General features: G+C 50.1%; 13 protein-coding genes across 13 annotated transcripts; 7 read left to right on the top strand and 6 right to left on the bottom strand.

Moving 5' to 3' along the window:
• Nucleotides 1-57: 57 nt before the first annotated feature.
• BJX68DRAFT_73467 (DJ-1/PfpI family protein) lies at nucleotides 58-1,169 on the bottom strand. Its single transcript, XM_071049675.1, has one exon. The coding sequence runs from the start codon at nucleotides 991-993 to the stop codon at nucleotides 337-339; it is 657 nt and encodes a 218-aa protein (XP_070899489.1). The 5' UTR covers nucleotides 994-1,169; the 3' UTR covers nucleotides 58-336.
• Nucleotides 1,170-3,510: 2,341 nt separating this feature from the next.
• Nucleotides 3,511-4,107, bottom strand: BJX68DRAFT_266421 (putative cell surface protein; the record flags this gene model as incomplete). The annotated part of the gene is made up of 1 exon (XM_071045507.1): nucleotides 3,511-4,107. The coding sequence occupies one exon, from the start codon at nucleotides 4,105-4,107 to the stop codon at nucleotides 3,511-3,513; it is 597 nt and encodes a 198-aa protein (XP_070899490.1).
• A 985-nt stretch (nucleotides 4,108-5,092) lies between these two features.
• Nucleotides 5,093-6,399, bottom strand: BJX68DRAFT_236438 (DUF924 family protein). Its single transcript, XM_071040017.1, has 2 exons — nucleotides 5,890-6,399; nucleotides 5,093-5,835 (listed from the first exon to the last, which is right to left on the bottom strand). The coding sequence occupies exons 1-2, from the start codon at nucleotides 6,231-6,233 to the stop codon at nucleotides 5,205-5,207; spliced, it is 975 nt and encodes a 324-aa protein (XP_070899491.1). The 5' UTR covers nucleotides 6,234-6,399; the 3' UTR covers nucleotides 5,093-5,204.
• Nucleotides 6,400-7,241: 842 nt separating this feature from the next.
• On the bottom strand, nucleotides 7,242-8,051 carry BJX68DRAFT_73501 (uncharacterized protein). The gene is made up of 3 exons (XM_071049678.1): nucleotides 7,901-8,051; nucleotides 7,586-7,852; nucleotides 7,242-7,529 (listed from the first exon to the last, which is right to left on the bottom strand). Exons 1-3 carry the CDS (start codon nucleotides 7,979-7,981, stop codon nucleotides 7,341-7,343), a joined length of 537 nt encoding a protein of 178 aa, XP_070899492.1. The 5' UTR covers nucleotides 7,982-8,051; the 3' UTR covers nucleotides 7,242-7,340.
• A 224-nt stretch (nucleotides 8,052-8,275) lies between these two features.
• On the top strand, nucleotides 8,276-10,707 carry BJX68DRAFT_236446 (cytochrome P450). Its single transcript, XM_071040018.1, has 5 exons — nucleotides 8,276-9,299; nucleotides 9,363-9,493; nucleotides 9,546-9,850; nucleotides 9,902-10,003; nucleotides 10,067-10,707. The coding sequence occupies exons 1-5, from the start codon at nucleotides 8,394-8,396 to the stop codon at nucleotides 10,249-10,251; spliced, it is 1,629 nt and encodes a 542-aa protein (XP_070899493.1). The 5' UTR covers nucleotides 8,276-8,393; the 3' UTR covers nucleotides 10,252-10,707.
• A 70-nt stretch (nucleotides 10,708-10,777) lies between these two features.
• BJX68DRAFT_236448 (uncharacterized protein) lies at nucleotides 10,778-11,588 on the top strand. Its single transcript, XM_071040019.1, has 3 exons — nucleotides 10,778-10,958; nucleotides 11,036-11,145; nucleotides 11,221-11,588. The coding sequence occupies exons 2-3, from the start codon at nucleotides 11,093-11,095 to the stop codon at nucleotides 11,393-11,395; spliced, it is 228 nt and encodes a 75-aa protein (XP_070899494.1). The 5' UTR covers nucleotides 10,778-10,958; nucleotides 11,036-11,092; the 3' UTR covers nucleotides 11,396-11,588.
• Nucleotides 11,589-11,884: 296 nt separating this feature from the next.
• Nucleotides 11,885-12,564, top strand: BJX68DRAFT_236451 (Rpo12/RPC10 RNA polymerase subunit family protein). The gene is made up of 2 exons (XM_071040020.1): nucleotides 11,885-12,222; nucleotides 12,307-12,564. The coding sequence occupies exons 1-2, from the start codon at nucleotides 12,020-12,022 to the stop codon at nucleotides 12,329-12,331; spliced, it is 228 nt and encodes a 75-aa protein (XP_070899495.1). The 5' UTR covers nucleotides 11,885-12,019; the 3' UTR covers nucleotides 12,332-12,564.
• BJX68DRAFT_236453 (anthranilate phosphoribosyltransferase) lies at nucleotides 12,565-14,157 on the bottom strand. The gene is made up of 2 exons (XM_071040021.1): nucleotides 13,702-14,157; nucleotides 12,565-13,639 (listed from the first exon to the last, which is right to left on the bottom strand). Exons 1-2 carry the CDS (start codon nucleotides 14,023-14,025, stop codon nucleotides 12,680-12,682), a joined length of 1,284 nt encoding a protein of 427 aa, XP_070899496.1. The 5' UTR covers nucleotides 14,026-14,157; the 3' UTR covers nucleotides 12,565-12,679.
• An 80-nt stretch (nucleotides 14,158-14,237) lies between these two features.
• On the top strand, nucleotides 14,238-15,641 carry BJX68DRAFT_236454 (mitochondrial 54S ribosomal protein uL10m). The gene has a single exon (XM_071040022.1). It carries the CDS (start codon nucleotides 14,423-14,425, stop codon nucleotides 15,491-15,493), a length of 1,071 nt encoding a protein of 356 aa, XP_070899497.1. The 5' UTR covers nucleotides 14,238-14,422; the 3' UTR covers nucleotides 15,494-15,641.
• Nucleotides 15,642-17,344, bottom strand: BJX68DRAFT_236455 (phosphatidylinositol-specific phospholipase C). Its single transcript, XM_071040023.1, has one exon. It carries the CDS (start codon nucleotides 17,199-17,201, stop codon nucleotides 15,735-15,737), a length of 1,467 nt encoding a protein of 488 aa, XP_070899498.1. The 5' UTR covers nucleotides 17,202-17,344; the 3' UTR covers nucleotides 15,642-15,734.
• Nucleotides 17,345-17,775: 431 nt separating this feature from the next.
• On the top strand, nucleotides 17,776-20,237 carry BJX68DRAFT_73588 (uncharacterized protein). Its single transcript, XM_071049679.1, has 5 exons — nucleotides 17,776-17,906; nucleotides 17,963-18,017; nucleotides 18,075-19,507; nucleotides 19,561-20,023; nucleotides 20,102-20,237. The coding sequence occupies exons 1-4, from the start codon at nucleotides 17,837-17,839 to the stop codon at nucleotides 19,890-19,892; spliced, it is 1,890 nt and encodes a 629-aa protein (XP_070899499.1). The 5' UTR covers nucleotides 17,776-17,836; the 3' UTR covers nucleotides 19,893-20,023; nucleotides 20,102-20,237.
• BJX68DRAFT_255035 (sterol desaturase family protein) lies at nucleotides 20,200-21,247 on the top strand (the record flags this gene model as incomplete). The annotated part of the gene is made up of 3 exons (XM_071042975.1): nucleotides 20,200-20,423; nucleotides 20,489-20,994; nucleotides 21,048-21,247. The coding sequence occupies 3 exons, from the start codon at nucleotides 20,200-20,202 to the stop codon at nucleotides 21,245-21,247; spliced, it is 930 nt and encodes a 309-aa protein (XP_070899500.1).
• Nucleotides 21,248-21,629: 382 nt separating this feature from the next.
• BJX68DRAFT_266430 (putative 2-oxo acid dehydrogenases acyltransferase) lies at nucleotides 21,630-23,223 on the top strand (the record flags this gene model as incomplete). The annotated part of the gene is made up of 4 exons (XM_071045508.1): nucleotides 21,630-21,813; nucleotides 21,876-21,979; nucleotides 22,039-22,110; nucleotides 22,165-23,223. The coding sequence occupies 4 exons, from the start codon at nucleotides 21,630-21,632 to the stop codon at nucleotides 23,221-23,223; spliced, it is 1,419 nt and encodes a 472-aa protein (XP_070899501.1).
• Nucleotides 23,224-23,555: the final 332 nt, after the last annotated feature.

Consider the following 23,555-nt stretch of genomic DNA (forward strand, 5'->3'; position numbering starts at 1 on the left):
AGTAAGGTAAAAAGTGAAGGAGCAAATGAACCCAGAGGTAAAGATGACTCTTAAAAAGGTGGTTTATGCTGGAGAGGCGTATGAAGGGTTTTAAGATCTTCTTGATCTCTGGCTAGGGTACTAGTTTGTAGAGGAATTCTTATGACCTCAAGCAGGAATGACATTCTTGAAATATCGCCACAATGATGCAGATACTGGGAAGGATGATCTTGGTCGTGTCGAAAAAGTCTCATGAAGATGGAAGGTTGTGATCGAGCCCTTTGCGGCTTCCCTATCAATGCCAATACTAGCATAGTCGTGGTCTTCAAAAAATATATAAAAACCTGGCTACACTACCTATTCTAGTCCATAAACCTCCGCAAACGGATCATCCCCCGCATCCTTGACCCTCCGATACTCGATCCCATCTGCAACCCCCTGCGCAACCTCCTCCCCATACACATGCGCAATCCACGCGAGAGTCACATCAATTCCCGCACTCACCCCGGAACTCGTCCACACGTTCCCATCAATCACCCACCGCGCCTTGGCAACCCACTCAACCCTTTCCCCTCCCCATGCAGCAACATCCCTAAACGCCCTCTTATTCGTGGTTGCTCGCCGCCCATCGAGCACGCCCGCCCGCGCAGCGAGACCGGACCCCGTGCACACCGTGATCAGATACCGGAGAGCCGGGTAGATCTCGCGGATAAAGGCGATTGAGGCGGTTATGGGGTCTGAGTCGAGGAGGCGGGTGCCGAGGCCGCCTGGGATGAGGAGGACGTCGATGTCTGGCGGTGGGCTTGAGAAGGTGTGTGTGGGGTTTATGGTTTGGGAGATGGAGGTTGGGTGGAGGGGGGATTTTGTGGAGATGGGGTCTAGGGTGTGGGAAAGGATGCTCAGGGTTAGCGGGTGCGTTCGCGAGAGGACGTTTAGGCAGTCGATGGGGCCGAAGACGTCAAGGGCTTGGAAGCCGGGGAAGAGTAGGAGGCCGATGTGGAGGGGTTCGGCCATTTCGAGGGTGATGGGTGATGTTTCTGATGTAGTCAGATGAGGTTATTCCGAGGGTGATTTTGGTGGTTGTGAGCGTGGGGTGATGAGAGTGAGGTGGGGTAGGGCAGTCGATCGTGAGGGGTTGCGGGTTGGTTTTATAGTTGGTCTCTCGTGTATAATCACAGGTTCCTTCAAAGGGCTGATTTTGTGGCTGGGCATCGCATGTTTAAGACCTTTTGAGTGTATTTGATTCCGCTATGGCGCAATCAATCCTAGTGCTTATGTATCTGGCTTTGGGCAGCCAAAGTTGGAGAAGCGAACTGGATTGTATACCCCTCCAGTTCAACTTGAATGGTGCTCAGAATCAAGTCAGAAGGCAAGAATTCATCTCTCTCAGTCCAGTGAGTTGATATCCCATCTCTTACCTGGTTAGCGACCATAAACCCCCTGTAGGATACGTCATCCAGCAAAGAGAGTATTCAAAACTATTAAATAGACTCTCAAGCCCGAGACCCTGTAATAGTAAGCAGAAAGAATAGCATCACGGTAAGATCTTGGCTCAAATTACGATTTGCTCGGCTAGTTCTAGGATTATAATAAGATAGTTAGAGACATCTATAGGAGATAGCACTAGCGCGGGAATGTTATTCTAGTAGGGAAAGTAGCTGAAGTTGCTAGAGAGGAAAATAAGAAGCATATGGTAGTATAGGAGAGATAGGTCTGTGTATTTATTAAGACAGTCCTATGTTAATTATAGTAGCGCCTTGGTGTGCTAGTTATATATAGCTGCTTGGATTCCAAGGCCCTCTGCCACAAGAGCACTTAAAGGGTTTGTATATAGGTTTAATTTAGGAACGCTTTTAATTTAAGAATGGACACTAATTATAAGTTAGCAACCAAGAACCTGTCTAGTGATTTTATAAAGCCATACTACAAGCTAAACGCTAAAGTCTGAATTATAAGGGTTATAATCTCCTCCATAGGCTCCCAGCGCAAAGTTATGCCTGAGTCTCTAGCCCTATAGAATTGAAGTTAACATTCCTGAGAGAGGATGGTCTCCTTATTGTATAGTATTGACTAACTAGCTTTGAGGACACGAAATAGATTATAGAATGCGAGCTGAAGCGGCAACATGCAGGTGCTTGGTCTAGTAAGTGGAAGCATCTTTGATGTTCCATAGAGCATATGTTTAACCCATCCCTCGCCGGGATGATCCGAGAGTAGCTGAGATACGGAGTTAGCGGACTCCATATAATTGTGAGGGTATATTCTAAGCATTGGTCATACTTTGAAAAGCCCTAAGAACAAAGTGGCCCAGAGAATATCATCCCTCTGCATCACATTATCGTCCCCTAGGCACGCCGGCAAAGCACCCATGGACGTATGGTAGGACTATATGGCGGCCACAGGGAAAAGATTCTTTCCAATAGTAGGTTCTCGTTCAACACTGTTTCGCTTCGCGTGACCAACCGCCATGGCCGCATGCCGCAAGACCGGACAACTCGGGATTAGAGGAATTAAATCCGACATTATTACCAGCGAAATCCCATGCTGAACGCATTTTGCTGGATGAACAGGACAAAGGCGTCAAGAAACAGGGCATTTTGATGTCTTTTCACAACGTTTGTCAGGCAAGCCGCCTCGCGCTTCTTGGGCTGCCTCTGCTGAACGAAGACAACTTCCCCATCTACCTGGTACTGTGAAACACATGGAGTGCCTTTTTGGGTACAATATCTGCAAGGAATGCCGCCTTCACACTATGGCTTTTAGTGGGGTTGGGTTGAGAGGATGGGCCAGGAGTGCGGGGTAACACAGCTTGATACGTCAGTGCGCGCAAGCGAGGCAGCGCTTCACCTTCCTTCGTTTATCCAGAGGACCGGGAGCTCTTGTCAAAGGCATTACGATGGTATTGAAGTTAGTTTATTGGAATCACCAAATTGGACAATCGCGAGCGAGCTGAAGATGTCAAAAAAAGTAAGAGTGCCAGCCTCGCATGGTTACGCTAGTCCCGGTCTAGAAGTAATTGGGCGAGACCATCTTTTCTATTTTAGGCTTGGGCCATAAGCGCATACTCTGTACAGGCGCCCTTTCAAGAGCCTCGAGGTCGTGGAAAGAGTTCATGGAGGTTGGCTGGGATCAGAAGTTATTTAGTGGAGTTGGGTCAGGTGCCCAACATACGTTTCAGATGCATCGGCTCAGTTACATTATCTAGAGTTGAGCTTGGACAATAAAATGTGCCTGCTGAGGATAGGGAGGCTGTGAGCTTTTTGGAATATGGACAGACGGTCATTAGGAAGGCTTCGGGATTCATAGAGCGGCGTCCGAAGGTTGAGGTTATAGAAGGGTAAAATCCAGCACTCAGAAGCTTCCTTCCAGTACTGGAGGGAAAGGAAGATGTTGTTGATAATTAACCTCAAACAGCCAAGCACCACAAGCTAATAAACATCCCCAAAAGAATACAAAAACAGGCTATACCTGCCATGAAACCTTCTATACAACGAAACTAACGAAGTCGACAAGAAGATGCTTCTCGCAGGCTCACAGCAACAGCGCAGCAACCAATCCAGCAGCTCCAAGGCCAGCATTGACCCGCAAGAAATCGGCCGCACCAGTGAAACCAGGGGCACTAGGAGTAGTAGAAGTGCTTGGGCCTCGGGTAGTCGAGCTCAAAGTCACACTGGGGGTAACGGCAGGGCTCGTAACAGACGAGCTTCCAGTGGGAATGACGTGCGTCGAGGTCTTCGTGAACGTCACGCTCTCAGTGTCCTTGCTGGTGGTCGTCTCGGGGTTCTTCTCGGTACTAGTTTCCTCTACAACAGGGGCAGTCTCGGTAGCCTGGACAGTCGTGGTAGTAGCCGCCGCGCCGGGGCCGTATCCCTCGAGGTAGCTGGGCTCATACGTCGCGGTACCAGTGTAGGCAGGGCAAGCGGGGTTATCGTACTTGGGAGGGGCACGGCCGCCGCCGCAGTCGGGGATGTCACAGATCTCGCCCGTGCCAGGAACGTACCAGATCATGGATGCCTCGTGCCACTGGTTTGTTGTTGCGGAGGAGATGCAGCCGGCAAGGTCGGTGCGGGCGGAGACAACGCCGAGGAGGAGAGGGACAATAGAGGCGGAAAGGAGTGTGGTCTTCATTTTGCTTGACTGTTGTGTTGTGTCTGCTTGGAAGTGGGTAGAGTAACGAGGTTGGTTCAATGAGTGACTTTTGTTTGGTTGATTAGCGAATGAATGAATGAGTGCGACTCTGAGTGAGTAAATGAATGACAAGGAATGAGGGACAAAGTGGGCGCAGAAGCGAAAGATAAACACTGCTGGGGAATTCAGGGAAAGGAGTTGCTGCTGGGTTGAGGCTTCCTCGTCGCGACTTTATATCCACTTTCTGCGGCCCAGGCCTGGCGAATGGAGCGAAAGCTTGAGGCGAAACGCCTAAAATAGGCTACGCTTTAGCGCCACCGAATCCCTGAATGCCAATGGAGGCTGAAATTACTTTCCAATGAGCCAATCGCCATCTTGCTGGAACAAAGAAATGGAGTCACGAGTCAGGTACTAATCTCCGGTACAGACTACTCCCTGACGGAGTACTACGGATACGCCATGAGGCTTTGGTGCCTGAATCAACGGAGCTTCCCAAATTCCCAATTCCCAGATCCCCAAAATCTTTTCTAAAGCTGTCTACAATCAAAAGTTTTATGCATTGCTCCATAAACCTTCTTCTGAGCCCTTTCGCTACAGGACCTCGAAAAATGCTAAGCATGACGAATATTGAAAAAGCAGCAATCCAGAAATATACATTAGTACAGTATCTTACGAGAGCACATAGCGAATATGAGTGTTCTGAACTAGTGAGAGCAATCTTTCGATCAAAAAAAGGGGGCTATGCTACCTACCTACTGAGATCAGTTCGAAGGACAGCTAGAGTATAGAGCAGTAGGCACTAGGCAGTGCTGTGTGTTCTTTGTCCTCCTTTTTGAATCATCCCAAAATGGCCACCATGAGCCCTATGATCCGCCGCTCAGACCTCTACTCCGACTTTACTTCTCCTTCAACAAGCGTATATAGATTCTGTCTTTTGCTCTGTACCTTTTCTTCCTATAAATGGAGTTGGTCTTATCTATACTGCCTTCTTTCTACTGACAAGTGCACAGTATCATCTATCTCTATTCCCATATATACATGATCTCTGTTAAACAGTCAATACTACCGCAAGTATTCCTTAGGCAACCTTAGACATATCAACCAAAAGAGATCTCCATCTCGGTAAGGAACTTCTCCTCTTCCGGCGTCGACTTCCTTTTCAGCGCCTTATTCCGATACGGATACCGACCAAACTGCGCGATGATATCGTGATGCTCCTTCTGGAACCGGAGGTTCTGCGCGGATATCGCATTGACAGCTTCCCTATTTTTAGCTAGGACCTCACGACACGTAGCCTGCTTTTCACTCAGACCATTGGATGAAGTCCCATCTAGCAGACGCCGAACATCTTCATCCATCTCACGGTACTTCTCCAAGCACAGATCCTGGTGACTCAGATCTTCCGAGTGCATCAATGGGAGGTAGAACCAGTGTCGCAGCGCAAGACGGTACCGTAGCTCCGGGCTAGATGGGATGTTCTGTTCGAGAGCCCGAAGAGTGATGGCCTGGGATATGGGGTCAAAGAACGTGAAAACAAGGGCGGATTCTTCGCCGCGGTAGCAGTTCCGGGGAAGTTGGTCGAGTAGAATGATTAGACCGAGCCAGTCTAGAGGTGAACTGGGTTTGACGAGATCCAGTATTTGCTCGGCTTGGGCCTCGGTCTGTGCTTGTGTTTGCGATTCAGGATGTGCTTGGTGAATTGCTTCGAGGATTGGTTTGAATTGAGTTCTACTCCATAGTCAGTTTATCCTTCAAGTTGAAGATTAGGATCGGGCAACTTGCGCGCATTCAAGGTCAAATGTGGCGTCCTTGGTGAACCATGGTTTGAACACCTCGGGGGTAGGGAGTGTAAGGCTCTGCTCATCTGGTACGTGCTGGAACCACAGATTATATACGCGGCTTGGTAAAGAGGGGCCGAGGAACGTAGTCAGATCAACTTTTGGCTCGTTGGACGTCTTGGTTGGTATCTCTTTTGGTCCGGTGTGTATAGCACGAAATTTGGCAACTGGATTATGTGTTGAATTTTGAGACAACAAGGGCAGAGACGGCCGAGGTCTAGATTTTAACAGAGGTCGGAGCGAGAGCAAGCGTCTATAAGAGGACCTTGGGCGGACAATTCGAAGCATATTCGGGACAGGTTGTTGTTCGAAACTGGTTGAATATGAGGTGAACTCGTGGCGGTTTTCAGTGTTTGAATGCCCTTAATAGACGAGATATTTCGAGATTGAATATTTCCAGCCTCAGAAATGCTCTCGTAAATATCTCGCAAATCTAGAGATTCCCAATTGTTCGTGGTAATGGAGGATTGATTTGATTGTTGCATCTTCATTTATTACATCAGATCCAAAACTGGTTAGTGCATGCTTTTCTGCCTCAGGCATCCGATTGTCTCTATTTCGCAATTCTGCATCTTACCACAAGCATCAATAAGTTAATGGAGTCTCGAACTCGATAACACAGTGTCTATGCTAAACCTCAGGATAAGCATTGTAACATGTTTCTCTTATCACATTGACGCTGCATGGAACGATACGAAACGAGAACCCCTCCGAAGCCTTTTGTCTATATATTGACATCCCTTCTCCATGCTAGGCTTCAATTTGGACGTTCGGGTTACTTCCAGCTCGCTGCGAATCTATGCTCTAGACCTGACAGTAACCTTTCTAGCCAGCCCTGAATAGAGCTCCTGAATCCATTCACTAATTGGCCCCATTTTGCCATCTGCAATTTGCCGGCTATCTACCTCTAGCACATGAATCTGGAAAGGAAATGTCACCCTGCAGAAAGACTCGTCCGCGCCATACACCTCCGTCAAGGTGAAATCGACTTCTCGGACAGGAATTTTATTGGCACGACAGGCGCCGATCGAGATCTGGCGCGTAATGCCTTGCACCTAGGTTATTCTTCGTTGGAGCCCACACCTCGCCATTGCGAACAATGAAAAAGTTAGTCGAGTGCAGGTCTTTACGAAATAATTCAGATCAAGCATCAATGAGTCGTCCGCACCTGTTACGTGTGCCCCGATACACGCCTGAACATACGTTGCCTTTGAGAAGTGGTTCCACATCTCGTCCTTGACATTGGAGGTCCCCAACGGATGTGGGAAGTGATCAGTCGCAGTCCCTGCTGCTTGATGTTTGCATCTGTAGTCTTGATTTCTGGGATAATAACGATCAAAGGCAGGTGAATGTTCACAGATGGGTTCTGGTAAGGCGTGGACTCTGGTCCTCGGCTTACCACCAACGAGTGTGCACATGTAGCTCGTTTGACATGTTGTTCTCGTCCAGAGTCTTGTGGAGGAGATCCAGCAGTTGTGTTTTGGATACTCCGAGGTCCATGAACATTGCCTTGGCTGACTGAAACAGGCGGTCGATGTGGTCTTTCGCCAATTGGATCCGTCCATTGCTGGCATGAATTTCTTCCTGCGCAAGCTTTCTCAATACAATCGTATGAATCTGGAGGTGCTCGTGCTGCATACCCAAATATCATCTCCTATCAAGAAGTTTCGAATCGAACCAAAGATCATGGTGCCCTGCCTCCGAACCAGCTTGTGTTTCCCCCTGACTCCATCTCGCATTCCAATCTTCAGCGCGGTCAGATCAAAGGCCAACTCCGTCTTTCGCCTTCTCACAACCCTAGAATGAAGACTCAGGACAAGCGAGTATGGGTAAGCCACATACTCAGTGATGTTACCAGCCTCGCCATGCTTTTGACATGCGAAGCATTGCGGTACTCTCAGATCACACTTTGAAGGTCAAGAAAGAGACGATTACCGATGAGGCAGCAGGCTTACTTTGGCTTTTCTTGCGTGGCATCTGTTACAGGATCTGATCACAGATGGTATGTATTGGCTACTGTCATCGAATGAAGTCATCCGTCGTCAGGGGACGCCTGTCGTAGATAGGCCCAGGGGTCCTAGAAGCCGCACAACGGAGGGGTATACCTCTAGGCAGTATGCGGAGTCAGCTTGGTAGAGCAGGTGATTCCACTGATACATCGGCGAGACCCCACCCTTGCCGGCGCTACTAATTGGATACGCTCCATACTACTCCGTATAGCCTAGCCAATTCGGCTCAATGGCGAAACGACACCAGGCAGGGATGCATGACGCTAATAGGAAGGTGGGTTGTCGAATTATTCTCATTGCTTTACGCATACGTTTCCAAGAGCAATGGCTTTGCGCAAAAAGCGTGGCGGTACTTTTTGCATCGGCATTCCTATTTAGTAGGTAAAGGCGCACAGCAGGTTCTAATCATCTCACCATCTGAAGCCACTGAATCGCAGTCATGGCTCTCCCCTCAACATATGCCGGTACAGCTCTGGCTGGTGCTTTTTCACATGTTGCCTATTTCAACAGAGGAGAGCACCATCTCTATGCTCCGCTCTACGTCAAGCTCTTCTTCACCACTCTTGGTGGAGCCACTACCGCTCTTTCATATATCCAAGAAGTCGCATGGACTACAGCTTTGAGCACGGCTTCAAAGCTAATTGGGAGCTACCTCTTGGGCGTATACGGAAGCCTTCTTGTGTATCGTCTCTTTTTGCACCCTCTGAATAAATTCCCAGGCCCATTTAATGCTCGTTTCTCATCCCTCTGGCTTGCGTTGCAAATCCGGAACAATCTCCATGTCAAGTTGGTTGAGCTACACCAGAAGCATGGCTCTTTCGTACGCATAGGATCCTCTGATCTATCCGTCCTCTCCCCGAAAGCGATCGAGATCGTTTACGGGCCCAACTCTCGGTGCATGAAGGGGCCAACTTATGACATGACATGGCCATCAGTCTCACTGCAGTTGATGCGCGACTCCGAGACGCACCATGCGCGACGGCGTGTCTGGAGCCATGCGTTTAGCGACAAGCTGATCCGCGGGTATGAGCAGCGCGTTCGAGGGTACCGCAAGCAACTGGTCGATCAGTTCACAGAGATGGAGGGCCAGCCGGTCAATGTGAGAAAGTGGTTTAACTTGTATTCGTTCGATGTCATGGGGGATCTCTCGTTCGGCCAGGGATTCGGAAGCATTGAGCGGAAAGAGTACCATTGGGCGATTCGGCTACTGAACGCGACCACTGACTTTGTCGGGCTATTCCTTCCTGCGTGGGCGTCTCTGCTGCTTACGAGAATTCCGGGCGCAGTAGGAGACTTCGAAAAGTTCCTGGAATTCTGCGGGCAAAGGCTGATGGACAGATTCAAGGTCAGTGTCGCTAGGACCATTATGAGTATACTAAAACATTTATTTACTGACCCTGCCATTTAGAATGACCCTGAGATTCCAGATATCAGTTCATCATTATTCGTGCCTTTGAAGGGGAGGGGCATCACTGAGATCACTCCTGAGGAAGAAAACATACTGTACGGCGATGCTCGTCTAATTGTCATTGCTGGAAGGTAATTCACCCTGTGTATAGAGACCCGAGTGCTAGTGTTGATATCTTCTTAGTGACACCACATCCGGGGCATTGTCGACGATCTTCTACGAGCTTGTCCGTAACCCAGAGGAGATTGAGAAACTGCGCGCCGAGCTGGCTCCATACGTGGATAAAGACCAGCCAGACGGCGAGATTCTTCACTCCAAGATCGCCCATCTGGACCACCTAAATGGCGTTATCAATGAAGCCCTGAGATTGTATCCAGCAGTTCCTTCAGCATTGGGGCGCCTGACACCCCCAGAAGGGATTGTTATTGACGGAGTCCATATTCCTGGGGGAATGCATATACTCTGCCCTATGTATGCGTTAGCACGATGTATGTATCCCGCCAGGTTTCAACATCGAATCGAGCTGACAATATGTATAGCGGAACTGGCGTATGAGAGGCCACACGACTTTATCCCCGAGCGTTGGTATAAGTCACCCGAGCTGGTCAAGGACAAGACAGCTTTTGCGCCGTTTAGTCTTGGTATGTGTGGCAATTGTCAAGAAGGTTGACATAAGATGTCAGGCGCTAATCGGCTTGACTCAGGCTCCTTCAACTGTATTGGCAGACCGCTAGCCCTGATGAACCTGCGCACGACTATAGCACGACTTGTTACGGAATTCGATATAAAAATGGCCCCAGGCGAGGACGGGTCTCGCTTCCTGGGAAATGCAAAGGACAATTTCGTCTTCTACTTTGGTGACCTGGATCTGGTGTTTACCCGCAGGTAGCTGTTCAAATATGCGTGAGACGGATGAATTTATGAAAACCAGGACTGCGCGAAATGTTGCTGTATATGAGTCCGCCAGTTCTCGACTTATCAACTCTCGATTCAAAAAGTATTTACTGTACTCTGCGCAGATATCTACCGATTTAGGGCTTTGGGGATCGACGCCCCAGCCCTTCCGAATTGGGCCTCAATTCGCGCGCTGCCTACACAGCCGCAGAACAATGTATTCGACTCTAACAGCCAAGATCTTGACCAGAAGAAATCTCGGAGGCTGAGCTTAGATGGTTATTAGCCTGGGGCTTGGCTTTTTTGACCTGCCGGAACAGTATACTCCTACGCTCATAACTCCAGCTTCTGGCGTATAAAAGCACCAGCAAATATCTACCATCTACTCTTCATTTTACGTCAACTACAACTGACCACTGCAACCCTAGTATGATAACCTCTCTAGTCTCCCTTCTCGCGTTAACGGTCAGCGCCCTGGCTACCAAGACGAATGGTACCTTCCGTTCTCCCATCGCCACGCCCGTCTTCCAGGTCGAGCTTCTCACCTACTTACCCGTCAACGTATCACTCCCCGGCGGCGGTGGTATTGCAGCTGTTCCAAACCTGGGTGGCACCATTACTGGTCTGTTCGATGGAGAGATAGTCGGGAATGTGACTGGCGCAACAGATACTTTGCTTCCGGCTGGGACTGGGGAGTACACTGTACGTGAGACGTTGACCTTGATTCTCATTCTTCGCAATCATCAAACACTCACTAATCTGTATCTGTGTTGCTACAGCACTATGAAAACAAACTAATCTTCACCAACGACGCCGAAGACCGCATCTTCCTCTCCATGGACGGGAATATCACCTATGCCGACAATGCGTTGCATGGGTTTGGGTACGCGTATGTCTATCAGACCCTGATCTCTTAGACCCCTCACTCCTTTTATCCTTCATTAACATAATTGCCTTGGTGCAGCACATTTCAAACAACCATCCCCGGCCTCGAGTGGACAAACTACGCTATGTTTGTGGTAGAGTGGATGGCGGATTTCTTTACCGGTCATGGCGAGGCTGAGATCTTCCATATTACTACGGGTGGGAGAATTGATGGGAAGCCTATTGATGCGCTTTTGCCGCCAAAGAGGAGATGAGTAACGGTCTTCCGGTGGCTAGATATGGTGTGAGAGTTGAATTCGGATTTTGGAAATGTTGAGGATATCTGGCAACGAGGATGGTTGAGTAGACCATAACACAAATGGCATGGGGACCACTTATTTTCTTGCTGCGAAACATCCTCAGGCTCTAATATTCTAGGTTTACAAGGCAAATGATATCGGATTACAGGGCTGCTGTAGTCTCTCATGTTGATTCGACTACTTGTCTGAAGACTTAGTCGGATACTTTGCAATGTTGACTATAACCCAGTCACTTGGAATCAAGTTTAACAGCCGAGATATATACATAGTAGCTCCCCTCAAATAAAAAAGAGACTATGTTGAACCCAAATTCAATTGCTCAACTGTACAGTTGTACCTGGCAAAAGATGCACCAATCAGAGCACCTACATCACGTGGCTACCAGCTCTGGCCTGCGCTGACTCATCCCCAAAAAAGATTCCAGCATTCGGACCCCAGAAACCGAAAGAAATCAGCCGGCTGCTCAACTAAATCCTCACACATCCAACCACTCCCCAAAGCCCATCGCCCATCAGCTCTGCTCATCGCAAAATAACACCACTCAATTTAAAACCAAACCCAAACTAAACGAACCCAACCATGTCCCGCGAAGCCTACCAAGTCCCCTCCCTCGGCGGCGGCAACGCCTTCAGCAACGACAACCTGGGTGCAAGCTCCCTGGACGGACCGCTCGTTGCCTATCTCTGCGGTGAATGTAACGCTCGTGTGTCGCTGAAGCGAGGAGACCAGATTCGATGCAAGGAGTGTGGGCACCGTGTGCTGTACAAGGAGAGGACGAAGCGGTGAGTTTGTTCTTCCCTTTTCTTACTTTGATTTTAGGTTTGGTGGAAGGACCGTGCATGGACTGACGTTTTCTGGGTGCGCAGGATGGTTCAGTTCGAGGCTCGCTAGACGATCATGGGGTCAACTTGTCGTTATGATGATTTTACGTGCATTTGGTGGCGCATGGGAGTTGGGAATCAAGCGTGAACATGCGGTGTCGCGACTACAAGGGATTTACGCTTGGAGATACGATACTCGATACGAGAGAGCTCATAGGGATCGCTTTCGTTGACCCCATAAGCAGAGCTTGCTTGGGGAATTCTCCATCGTGATAGGGTCCGGCATGATACTTATATACCCAATAACTTTTTCTGTTTCAAACAAGATCCAAAGTACCCGAAATCTTCGATGCCGTAAGTCAAAATGCTCGATGGAAAAAAAAAGAAATAAGCCCCGAAATTCTGCGGCCAATATGCTCTATTGAAGGTTGTTTGACACTTCAATGAACTGTTCGAAACATCTGAGAGCGGAGCCGCTCTCGATTGCCCAGCGTGCACGGCGGACACCCTCCTTCCAGCGGCCACCTCCAGGGCCGCGCTCCGTCACCACCTGACCATCATCGCCAGGGCCCATGTTGGAGTTGTCTGATTCGCAGATTCCTGATGTAACCAAGAGAGCGGCCACGTTCATAAGCACGAAGCTCAGGATTGGGTCATCCCGGGGTAGCTCGTTTCGCAGGATCTGCATAAGCTTAGCCGCATTATCTTTGGGCATTTTCCTGCCGTAGACCTCAGTGAGGGGATAGCTTGGTAGGCCAAAATCAGCCGGGCATATTGAGAACTGGTCAAACTTGGCGATCGTCCGTGGAACCTCTTCCAGATAATCTTCCTCGTCTGCTCGTGATTCATCGAAATCCGGGTTCGGTTCCTCGGTGAGCTGCCAGCAGTTTGTCTTCCCAGCACAGCTAATCTCGTCCAAATCTTCCTCACCGCAGACGACCAGGGCCTTCTTGGCTCCGTTCTGACGTAAAGCCTCTACGAAGACGGGTCCAAGGGCTTGGTAGGCTACACCGACAACGCGTGCTTCAATCGCCCAGTCAACGGGGTTTGCAAGGGGACCCATAAGATTGAAGATTGTTCGTAGTCCGAGCTGCCGACGCACGGGCTCTGCATACAGCATACCACAGTGGAAGTTAGGGGCGAAAAGGAAAGAGTAATTGGAAGCGGCGAAGACCTGGCTGAGATTCTCGGCGTTGACAGCGGTGATCTTGGGAGGGATAGGGGTGACAGCCTGGAGCACGTCTGCTGAGCCAGAGAAGGAAGTTTGCGCGCGGTTTCCGTGCTTGGCGACGACAAGGAGGGGGGAGGCGAGAATAGATGAGGTTGTTGAGATGTTAAAGGTAGAATGTGAATCACCGCCTGTTCCAACAATGTCGCACTACAAGAAATCTCGGAATTAGAGCAGCTCAACGGTAATTATATCACAAATGGAAGACACACCAGACCACCTCTGTACTTTCCTTCTGATTTTCCGCGAGATTGAATCGCCTTTTGCAAAGCGGCTTTGTCTGTTTGGCGAGCGGCCTCCCGCATCCGATAAGAACATTTCGCAATGACTTCGGGATGTTTGTCAAGCTGAGTCGAATGCAGCAGTGTAAGAAGAGCTGCGGTCTGGACATCGGAGAGACGGTCTTCGAAGATCAATGCGAACGCCGACGCGATTTCCGAGGCTTCGACGGCGACCTCGGACGCGGGGTAGGCAAGCTTCTTGAGGAGGGGGCTTATGGAGATGCTCTCCGGTTTTTGGCGAGTTGGGGAAGCCATTGAAGCTCAGTTGGGACTAAAGACAGTTGAGAGACCTTCAGAAGCGATGACTCAAGTCTCAGGAAACCTTCGACCGGGCGAAGAACGGCTTTATATATGCAGTTTGCTTCCAACTATTGGGGATCGTCGGTGACACATATTTACTCCTTTAGGCAAGGCTCGGATCACGGCTCGCGGCAGAATTCATAGCACCGCCCTGTGAGCGCGCTAGTCCTGTTTGGGGCCTTGGCTGCTTCCGCCCATAATGATTTTTGTCTTGTCCAATCCTCGCGAAGGTGTCGTTGCTGGCAGCGTGCAATCTTGGTGACAGAGGGGTTCTACTCAGTATCTGGCTTACACGAGGCACCTTCTACGGTATAGCAGACCCCGTGCGTACTTACCTTCAGATCCGCCACAAATGCCTCCTCGACTTCGTCTCTCGAACGCGCGGGTTCCTCAACCCGTCCGCTGTCAACGAGTGCTCTGCCAATTCGAAATCCATCCGGCCATTCGATATGCCAGCACTGGAACAGCGACAGTCCCTGCCCCCTCGATTGAGCAGATCACCGTGTCAACGCCTCCAATCGCCCATTTCCATCCCTCGCAGCCTCCTTCTCACAGAAGCCCCGAGAACCGACGCTCCCAGCTCCTCCGACAATACACCTCCCTTATCCGCACAAGCCCGCTCATGGTCTTTATGCAGCACGACAACCTCAAGTCAGTTGAATGGGCTGCGATCCGACGAGAATTGAGCAAAGCCATGCAAAAAGTCGACGCGAAGATCGCCGCGGAGGGCCGCAGCGCCCCGGCCTTGGCTCCCCATGTCAAAGTCCAAATTATCCAGACCAGTATCTTTGAAGTTGCGCTGCGTATCGTGGAATATTTCCGACCCAGCCAATCAACAATACAGCAAGGCAAGCCGCCAGCCGCAGTCGATCCGGCTACACAGACCTCCGCCGAAATCTGCCTATCCGACTCCCGAGACGACCCTACACTGACACACGATTTATCGCGTGCCGCTCAGAATGCTGTGCGCAACATGAGGGGGAAGCATGAGCTGTCTACCCTTCTTGTGGGGCCAATTGCTGTCCTCTCTATTCCAAACATGTCCCCGGAGCACCTAAAGGCAGCCATGTCCGTTCTGGCCCCCAAGGCCTTTGGCTACCCTGCGCCTACCCGAAAAGCCAATCCAGACTGGCACGATTTCCCTGTTCAGAACGGTCTGACCAAGTTGAACATCCTTGCTGCGCGCGTGGACGATAAGGTCTTTGACGTCGACCAGGCGAAATGGGTTGGAAGTATCGAAGGTGGCATGGATGGTCTGCGCTCCCAACTCGTCATGGCCCTGCAGAGCATGGGATCTAGCATTACGAATGCTTTGGAGGGAGCTGGTAAGAGTCTATACTTTACCCTTGAGGGTCGGAGGACGCAGCTGGAAGACGAACAGAAGGAAGCCTCTGGGGAAAATGAGGAGAAGAAGGCAGAGTAAACAAGTCGGCCGGTTAGCTTTCTTGGGTTTCTGCGTGTATAATAAATACCTGTATTTTTGATATCTTTTGTCAAGATCATGATCACTTTCTAGAACAAACTTGGTTAGCCCTAGGTATAAATGCCTTATGTATGGCAATCTTGATATTGTAGAACACATTTGCACATTAACATTGGAATTAACTTGTCTGTTGGTATAATTCTACTCTACGGTCGTTAAAAAGGTCATAGATCAGATGCATCTACTTTCGATCATGATCCTCTCTCCTCTCAGGACTGTTCTCCTGCTTCCTCTGCCGCACCATAAGCTTCGCGTTCATACCAACAATACACCTAACCAGATCCCAATCGCCATCAAGGCCAACCCAATCAGTAACAAGAATACCAGTCGCCCAGTCCGCGCCCTCCTTCTCACCATGTTTCCGGCAAAGATAATCAACCGTAGCCGGGTTCAGCTTCTCAGCGATCTTCTCAGGCCACGTCCCCAGCTTGAAGAAGTTACTCGCGCTCAGGAAGTTGACGTAGAACGGATGCGCCTTTGTCGCGTTGGGGCCCGGAAGAACACCAAAGGGATAGCACGTCTCGCTTGCGCGTTTGCAGTGTTCTCGAACGTACTGGATCTTCTTGTCGATGTTTTCGGTTTCGAGAACTTCGTAGAAATCTTGGATGACGATTTGGCCACTGGGGCAGGTCGCGTTGGCACAGTTGTCGGCCCAGCCTGTGGCGTTAATACCCCATCCTCGGCCGCCGTGTATCTCTTTGAGCTCTTCGAGCATGTTGAAGCGGCGGACAAGGACGACCTTGCCGCGAACTTCGCCGAGGGTTGGAATTTTGGGGTCAGTGTACCATCTGCTTCCTGGGCGGCAGTAGTGGTCGCGCAGGATACGGCTGAGCTGCTCGTCGGTGTGCTTGCCAGGTCCCTCACGTTTGAGAGAGATGATGAGGGTCTCGGATGGGTTGTGCTCAAGGAAGTCGTTGACTTCGCGCATGAGGTCGCGGAAGTATTTGTCTCCGGTTAGGGAGATGGGGAATGTGCTGTGGACAAGGATGAGTTCGTCCTTGGATGCGTCTTCTGGGAACTTGGGTTGGACGCGGATATCGAAGAAGCGGACACCATTCTTCAGCTGTTCGCGCGGGCTAGCGGCCTGGCAGCGGACAGAGGGTGGTGCGACATGGCATGTCGGCGAATTGTGCGTTCCTGGGATGGAGAGAGAGGACAGCAGGGTGTCGTCCTTGAGCTCTCGCATCCATGCATTCAGGTTGGCCGAGGAGAACACGGCGAGATGGGATTCGGCTGTCGAGTAGATGCCGGTGAATCTGAGCTTTGCGTCCTTGGTCAAGGGCTTCATGCTGGCGGTCTCGGTTGTGGGCACCGGAGTCTGAATCTGGTGTTTCTCGCCCTTCGATTCGAAGACCCAGCGGATTCTCTCCTGCTCTGAGTCGATGTGAGAGCGGAGCTCCGTCTTGACTGTTCTGAAGGGCTCGATGCGGATATCAACGTCCTTGTGGGCAAAGGGCTTGGTGTCATCGTTGATTGATGCAACAGGTGCCTCGGCACGGGTGACATTGGTCACAAGCCTTGTAAAGTTCTTTGCTAGAGCGCCAATGTCGACATCACGAGGCTTCTCAGGGGCGCGAAAGCGCTCGATGCGCTTCAGCACAATTGGGGTGGAAGTCAAGTTCCTGATTGTCAGATGTTCGGCCACCATGGTTATGTTGAAGGCCTGAGACTTCGTTGGGTTCAATCGATATGGAATCTCTAGAGAGGAATTTCAGAGAGGGGACTGATCAGGGCTAAAATACGTCTGAAGATCAGCTGTGATCCTTTTAGGCTCCAAAGATCCGTGGTTTGTTGTTGCACTAAACAGCCCACGGTGGGCGGGGCGCCAATCAAATGTTTCAGAGAGGTTTTCAGCTCAACGCGATAAGGCCTAGTGAGAGTTAAACCCGACGTAGACGGCATGGATTGGTGACTGAACATCGACCTCGATGCGTCCCATTATTTGGTTCTCAGTTCGAGTTGGTAGTGGGGGAGGGGTAGACGGCCGCATCCGGCCTTGTGTCTATCAAGATCCAAGGTCAACATATCGCAAAACATCCCCAGGAAGATGTGAACGTTAAATAGAAGTTTCTGATGCTCGGCAATTCCGTAATGTCCACTTTAGGCCTGGTTTAATTAGATCTTCATCCCAGTTGCTGAAGCTTGATTCAGCTGACTAAGCTATTGACATCACATGATTTTCTGCCACTGCCAGAACCAGCATCATGCATGCACTCCATATTACCACTTCAAGTTCCGATGGAATTAAATGTGATCAATTAGTCGAGGGCCTGTAAGGGAGCCATGTTCCGGTGCTCGCATTGTGACAAGACCTACCAACGAAAAGCGCATTTACAGCGTCATGAAGTGACTCGTGAGTCTGAAGACGATGATTATCTGGCAGTCCCTAACTAACCGTCCTGCTACTAGATACCGGCCAGGCTACCTCAGCATGCCCATTTTGCAAAAAGGCCTTTGTCAAACCGTATAGACCACTCTTCACTGTGTACTGGAATCGCCTTCAAGACTAATACTGGTCTAGGGAGGTTGCTCGACGACATAGCAAAACATGTGCGATTAAATACAATCAACAGGCCGCTCCAGCAGCGAAAGCAGGCAGGAAAAGGCAATCTTGCGATCAGTGTTTCTCTATGAAAAGAGCATGCGACAAAGATTCCCCATGCTCGCGCTGTCGTTCTCTTGGACAGCAATGCACATATGCATCTCACCAAGAGCTTTCCTTGAGCCGCTCCGGTCCGATTGACGCGACCCTGTCGCTATCGACACAGGCGTCCCCAGTATTTAAGGACGACTTGCAGTTCTCGTTTCTTCGGCACTTTACCGATCCTTGTGTTGAGAGGGACAGGCTCGCTATCGGAACGACTGCAGAATGTTCTGTCCGAAGAAATCTCGAAACCCTATATTCTCACCTCGAAGATGCTCTCATACCTCTGGATTCTATGGCAGCTGGCTTCAGTGATCTTCTGGGAACTGAGACCTTATTTCGCCCTCCTTTAGCCACAGACGAATTTCTGCCGTTTGACTTCCTATCATACGGCCCTAGTCCCACCAGACTTTCCGAGCAGCTGAACGAACTGATGCTGGAAGTGATGGAGACCTCAAAGTCAATGAAACTTGGCAATACCGGCGGCGCACAGCCCCTCTATAATGCTACACAACTAGCTCCCCTCTTCACGGTTTCTAATCTTGCTACGTTCATCACGGTCTTCTTCCACTCTCTCCATTGGCATCTCCCCGTTGTGCATTTTCCTACGTTCGATCCGAGTAGCGTCTCCAACCCACTGCTACTCTCGATATTCTTGACTGGCGCCACGTACAGCAGCTCATCTAGCGATGCGGCCTTGCTATCTGGTCTTCTTGATGTTGCTGAGGAGCATATATTTCGACAAATAACAACATTGTCGGCACAACTCGCTCCACCCAAAAATGATATCACGCATCAGCGCTCTACTATCCAGCTCATGCAAGCCGCACTAATTATTGAAATGCTGCAGTTCGGACAAGAAAAGATTGAAACAAGGCGCCGCATTCGAATCATACGCCACCCAAGTTTGGTGTCTCTTATGCGTTGTATGGGCATTTTCAAACTCAAGCGGACCATGTCTCCAACATCTTGCAATTGTGACGACTTCAAATGGAGGGAGTTGGTCGCCGAGGAAATGTGCATACGTCTTGCATCATGGGTATTCCTTGCCGATGGATTCCTGACTCTCTGTTTCAAGAACCGCCCGACTGTATCCATCTTCGAGATGGACTGTTCGTTTTCATGGAGGACAGATTTATGGGAGGCCGAGAGTGCGTCTAACTTCAGTGAACTCGCCGAGGCTCATGGAACGCGACTCACACTGCCATCCGTCAGAGAAGCAGTTCGCCTATTGATCGATAACCGTGACACTGGCCATATACCATCCAAGCTAGCACTCTCCGCTGAGCATCTGTTAATCATGATCTACGGTACGTTATCCTCCAAAGTCTGGTCATACTCATTGCTAAGGCCATGTCTGTAGCATTGAATTCCCTCGCTTTTCTGGCCAGGTCCGATTTTTGCGGGTCCGTGCCTCTGGACAAGATAGGACACGCCGCCTACAACTGGAAACAAATCTGGAATCGGGTATATAATGACCCAAGCAACGAGAAAGTGCTGCTCCTAGGGTATCCGAAACACGCAGAAGAGCTTTGGCTACTCCTGACGGTGACAGTGAGCATTGCCAGTCAGAGCTCCACAAATCTTCCGAACTACCTGGATAGTGCAGCCACAGATGATCTCGGAAAACTAAACGAGTTTATCCAATGGTGTTGCCGATACATTAAACTACCCGGCGCGCTGGGTGTGGCATGATAGAGTGCAGTTTCTCAGGCATTGGGTCACGTTCCGTTCAGACCAAGTGAGTCGAATGTTATATCAACCCACTCGGCCTCAGAAGTGCCGAAGCAAAACATTCGTGAGAGGATGTTGTAGTGATTCGCCGTGTGGGTAATCTCCGCGGTAGGGATTTCCCGCTGTAGGGATTCTCCACAGGTGGGAATCCCAACCCTAATTCTATGTAGGGATTTCCCGAGCATAAGAAGGAGTCTTGTTGCCATGCGTTGTCTCGCTGTTTCAAGACCTTCAAGCACTTTTCACCAAGCGTGCTCTACATTTCACTATGGACGTGCTTCTCGACGTTCTCGATACCTTCGTGTTCGACCGGTTATACGCATCGATCTTGCCAAGTCCCCACCCCATTCTATATGACGCAGGAACACGGAACGCCTACAACAAACATATTGGTCTTTATATCCCCCTAGAACCATCTCTTTACGTCGATGCAAGCCTATGGAAGCGCGATCATATCGTACGACAGGCAACGTCTCTATTTCTAATCTCATGGTGCGGCTCTACTCTATTCAAAGATACTGTTGAGGCGAAGAACTAAGAAGTGCGGGGGCTTACAGGATCTTTGCGCTCGCCATGTACCTCATCGGCAGCACTATTGTTTACCACACAATGTTTGACAAACGGCTCCTTCGTCACCCTCAGTTTCTCCCCAACCAGATCCGCCTCGAGATTCAACAAGGAGTGAGTGCGATACCCGTGATCGCCGTTCTCACCACGCCTTTCTTTCTCGCAGAGATCCGCGGTTGGTCTAAATTATATGATTTCGCCGATGATGCTCCATTCCGTGAATACACCTGGCTACAGTATATATTCTTCGTATGCTTCACAGACTGCGGAATTTACTGGATCCATCGGTGGTTGCATTACCCGCCTGTCTACCGCTGGCTACACAAGCCACATCACAAATGGATTGTTCCGACGCCGTTTGCCAGCTACGCATTCCACCCCGTGGATGGCTGGTCGCAGAGCTTGCCGTACCATATCTTTCCATTTCTCTTTCCGCTGCAGAAGGTTGCGTATCTTGGCCTCTTCGTGTTTGTTACGCTGTGGACAGTGTTGATTCGTGAGTGACTATTGATATTGGCGACTTAGTAGAAAAATTCTAACGCGCAACAGATGATGCCGAGTATCTTTCGCAGTCCGTTGTTGTCAATGGGGCCGCATGTCACACGATGCACCATTTATACTTCAACTACAACTATGGGCAGTTTCTAACCTTCTGGGATCGAGTAGGGGGCACATATCGCTTACCCAAGGAAGACAATTTCGTGCAAAGCGAGAACCTGCAAGCCCAGATGAGCAAGAAATGCGACTAGAGGATTTTAGCGGGCAACACGGCATCCGAATATGGCGCCTGAACCACCAGAATAACACCCGCCCATGCACAATAGCTTCTCTGTATATATAAATCATGTACAATAATCAGCCAGCTTGGCTTCAGTGTTTTCATTCAAGTCACCCTCTTCAATTCCACATCAGTACATAGGTACATCGCGCTATTCACATGACTACCCCGACTTCTGTCCCGAGATGCGGAGAAACTCACGTGACATGACGCTACGCATCGGTTATCGTCGGCGGTTGTATGCGCAGATGCGGAGTGATGAAGGAAGGGAAGACATTATTTGTTTCGTCCCATCTAAATGCCCTCTCTCCTCCATTACTCCTTACCCCTCGGCCACCGTGGAAAAATTGACAATGAATGTTCTACGTTGCAGTCGAGGCTTCTCCAGAGCCTGGAAACACTCCCAATCCCGCACAGCTCTTAGCATTCGTGATCGGCTCTCCCCCTCAATATGTCTCCCCCGCGGGCGGCGGAGCTTTCATGCCGCATTGGCTCTTGAAGGGATTCGGTCTCAGGTCTTGAAGGATGTCGGGGAAGGTATGAACCATACTCGAGGGTTTGTTCTTTATACAGGATGCTAACGCGCGGTCTCTCGGCAGGGATAACGGAAGTTCAGATCATTCAATGGTATGTTGAGGAGGGGGCCCGAGTCGAGGAGTGGAAGCCACTGTGTCAGTATCAGTCGGATAAAGCGGTTGATGATGTAAGTTTGGCCTTTTGTCTCCTACGTTCTGGATTGGCTATATGCTAATATATATATAGATTACCTCGCGGTATGAGGGCGTGGTGAAGAAGCTCCATTTTCAGGCGGATGACACAGTGCCAACCGGGATGGTAAGCAAGTACGTCGAAAGACGTCGTTGCGCATGCTAACTATGGATTTTATAGGCGCTCTGTGACATAGAAGTCGACGACGCAAAGTACCCTGACGAGCATCCCCCGGCGGTATCGGGCACAGAACCCCCTTCACCAGTTCCGACTCATACAGAATCGCAAGTGGTTCCTCAGCCTACTGTTCTAGTATCTACTTCTCCAGTCATACCTCTCGAAAATAACGCTCCAAAGTCCCGCTATGCAACACTGGCTACCCCAGCAGTCCGAGGGCTGCTCAAATCGCTCAATGTGAATATCGAAGATGTGCAAGGGTCAGGGAAGGACGGGCGAGTACTCAAGGAGGACGTCCAGCGATTCGCTGCCGCAAGAAGCAGCCAGCCCGCTGTGACACTTACGCCTCAACAAGGAGACACGGCCGTCAACTTGACGCCTATTCAATTGCAGATGTTCAAGACGATGACACGGTCACTATCTATCCCACACTTTGGATACGCAGACGAGCTTACCATCAACAACATCACAGCCCTTAGAAAGAGACTTGCTGCCGACGCAAAGGATCCGCAGAAAATTACGTTCCTCTCGTTCGTTGTCAAAGCTGTATCTCTCGCTCTGAACGACTACCCCATACTCAATGCAAAACTAGACACCAGTAACCCCGACAAGCCTCAGCTCATCATGCGGCCAAGACACAACATCGGAATTGCGATGGATACTCCACAAGGCTTGATAGTCCCCAACATCAAGGACGTTGGAGGCCGCTCACTCCAAGAAATTGCCCAGGAGATCACACGTCTCAGCGCACTAGGAAAAGAAGGCAAGCTCACACCCGCCGATCTTAGTGGTGGCACCATTACTGTGTCAAACATTGGAAATATCGGAGGAACCTACGTTAGCCCCGTGATTGTCACGAATGAACTGGCTATTCTCGGAATTGGGCGGGCGAGGACAGTGCCTGCTTTTGATGATGCCGGTCAGGTCACGAAGAACGAGGTTGTGAATTTCAGCTGGAGTGCGGATCACCGCGTGGTAGATGGGGCGACAATGGCGAGGATGGCTAGCTTAGTCAAGGAGCTCATCGAGTCGCCCGAGCGGATGCTTTTGACTCTACGATGACCCGCCAACAATGGCGACGGACCAGTTGTAGGGTGAGCCCAAGATACTGCACTAGGCGCGGAAGCCGGTATAGGCAACTGGGGTGATGCTACATGGCCTTCAAGGTACAGAGCTTGATTCAGGATGTTCTTAGGCCAATAAGTGTTCTGAATAAGAGTTTATAGACAAGAGCTGCACCCGTGATTGCCACCCTTTGTTTACCACCTGTATTGGGGCTTGCCCTAACCAACCAAATTTTCTTTCAGCTCCTGATCTAGCCCTTGCTTAGTATTCCCAGGTCGTTACCTACTCAGCTGCTCACTTAGATGGTCCAAAGCCAGAGATCCTTAGGA

This window comes from Aspergillus pseudodeflectus (assembly GCF_044049435.1).
Source record: "Aspergillus pseudodeflectus strain CBS 756.74 chromosome Unknown BJX68scaffold_19, whole genome shotgun sequence".
Classification (NCBI taxonomy): Eukaryota; Fungi; Ascomycota; class Eurotiomycetes; order Eurotiales; family Aspergillaceae; genus Aspergillus; species Aspergillus pseudodeflectus.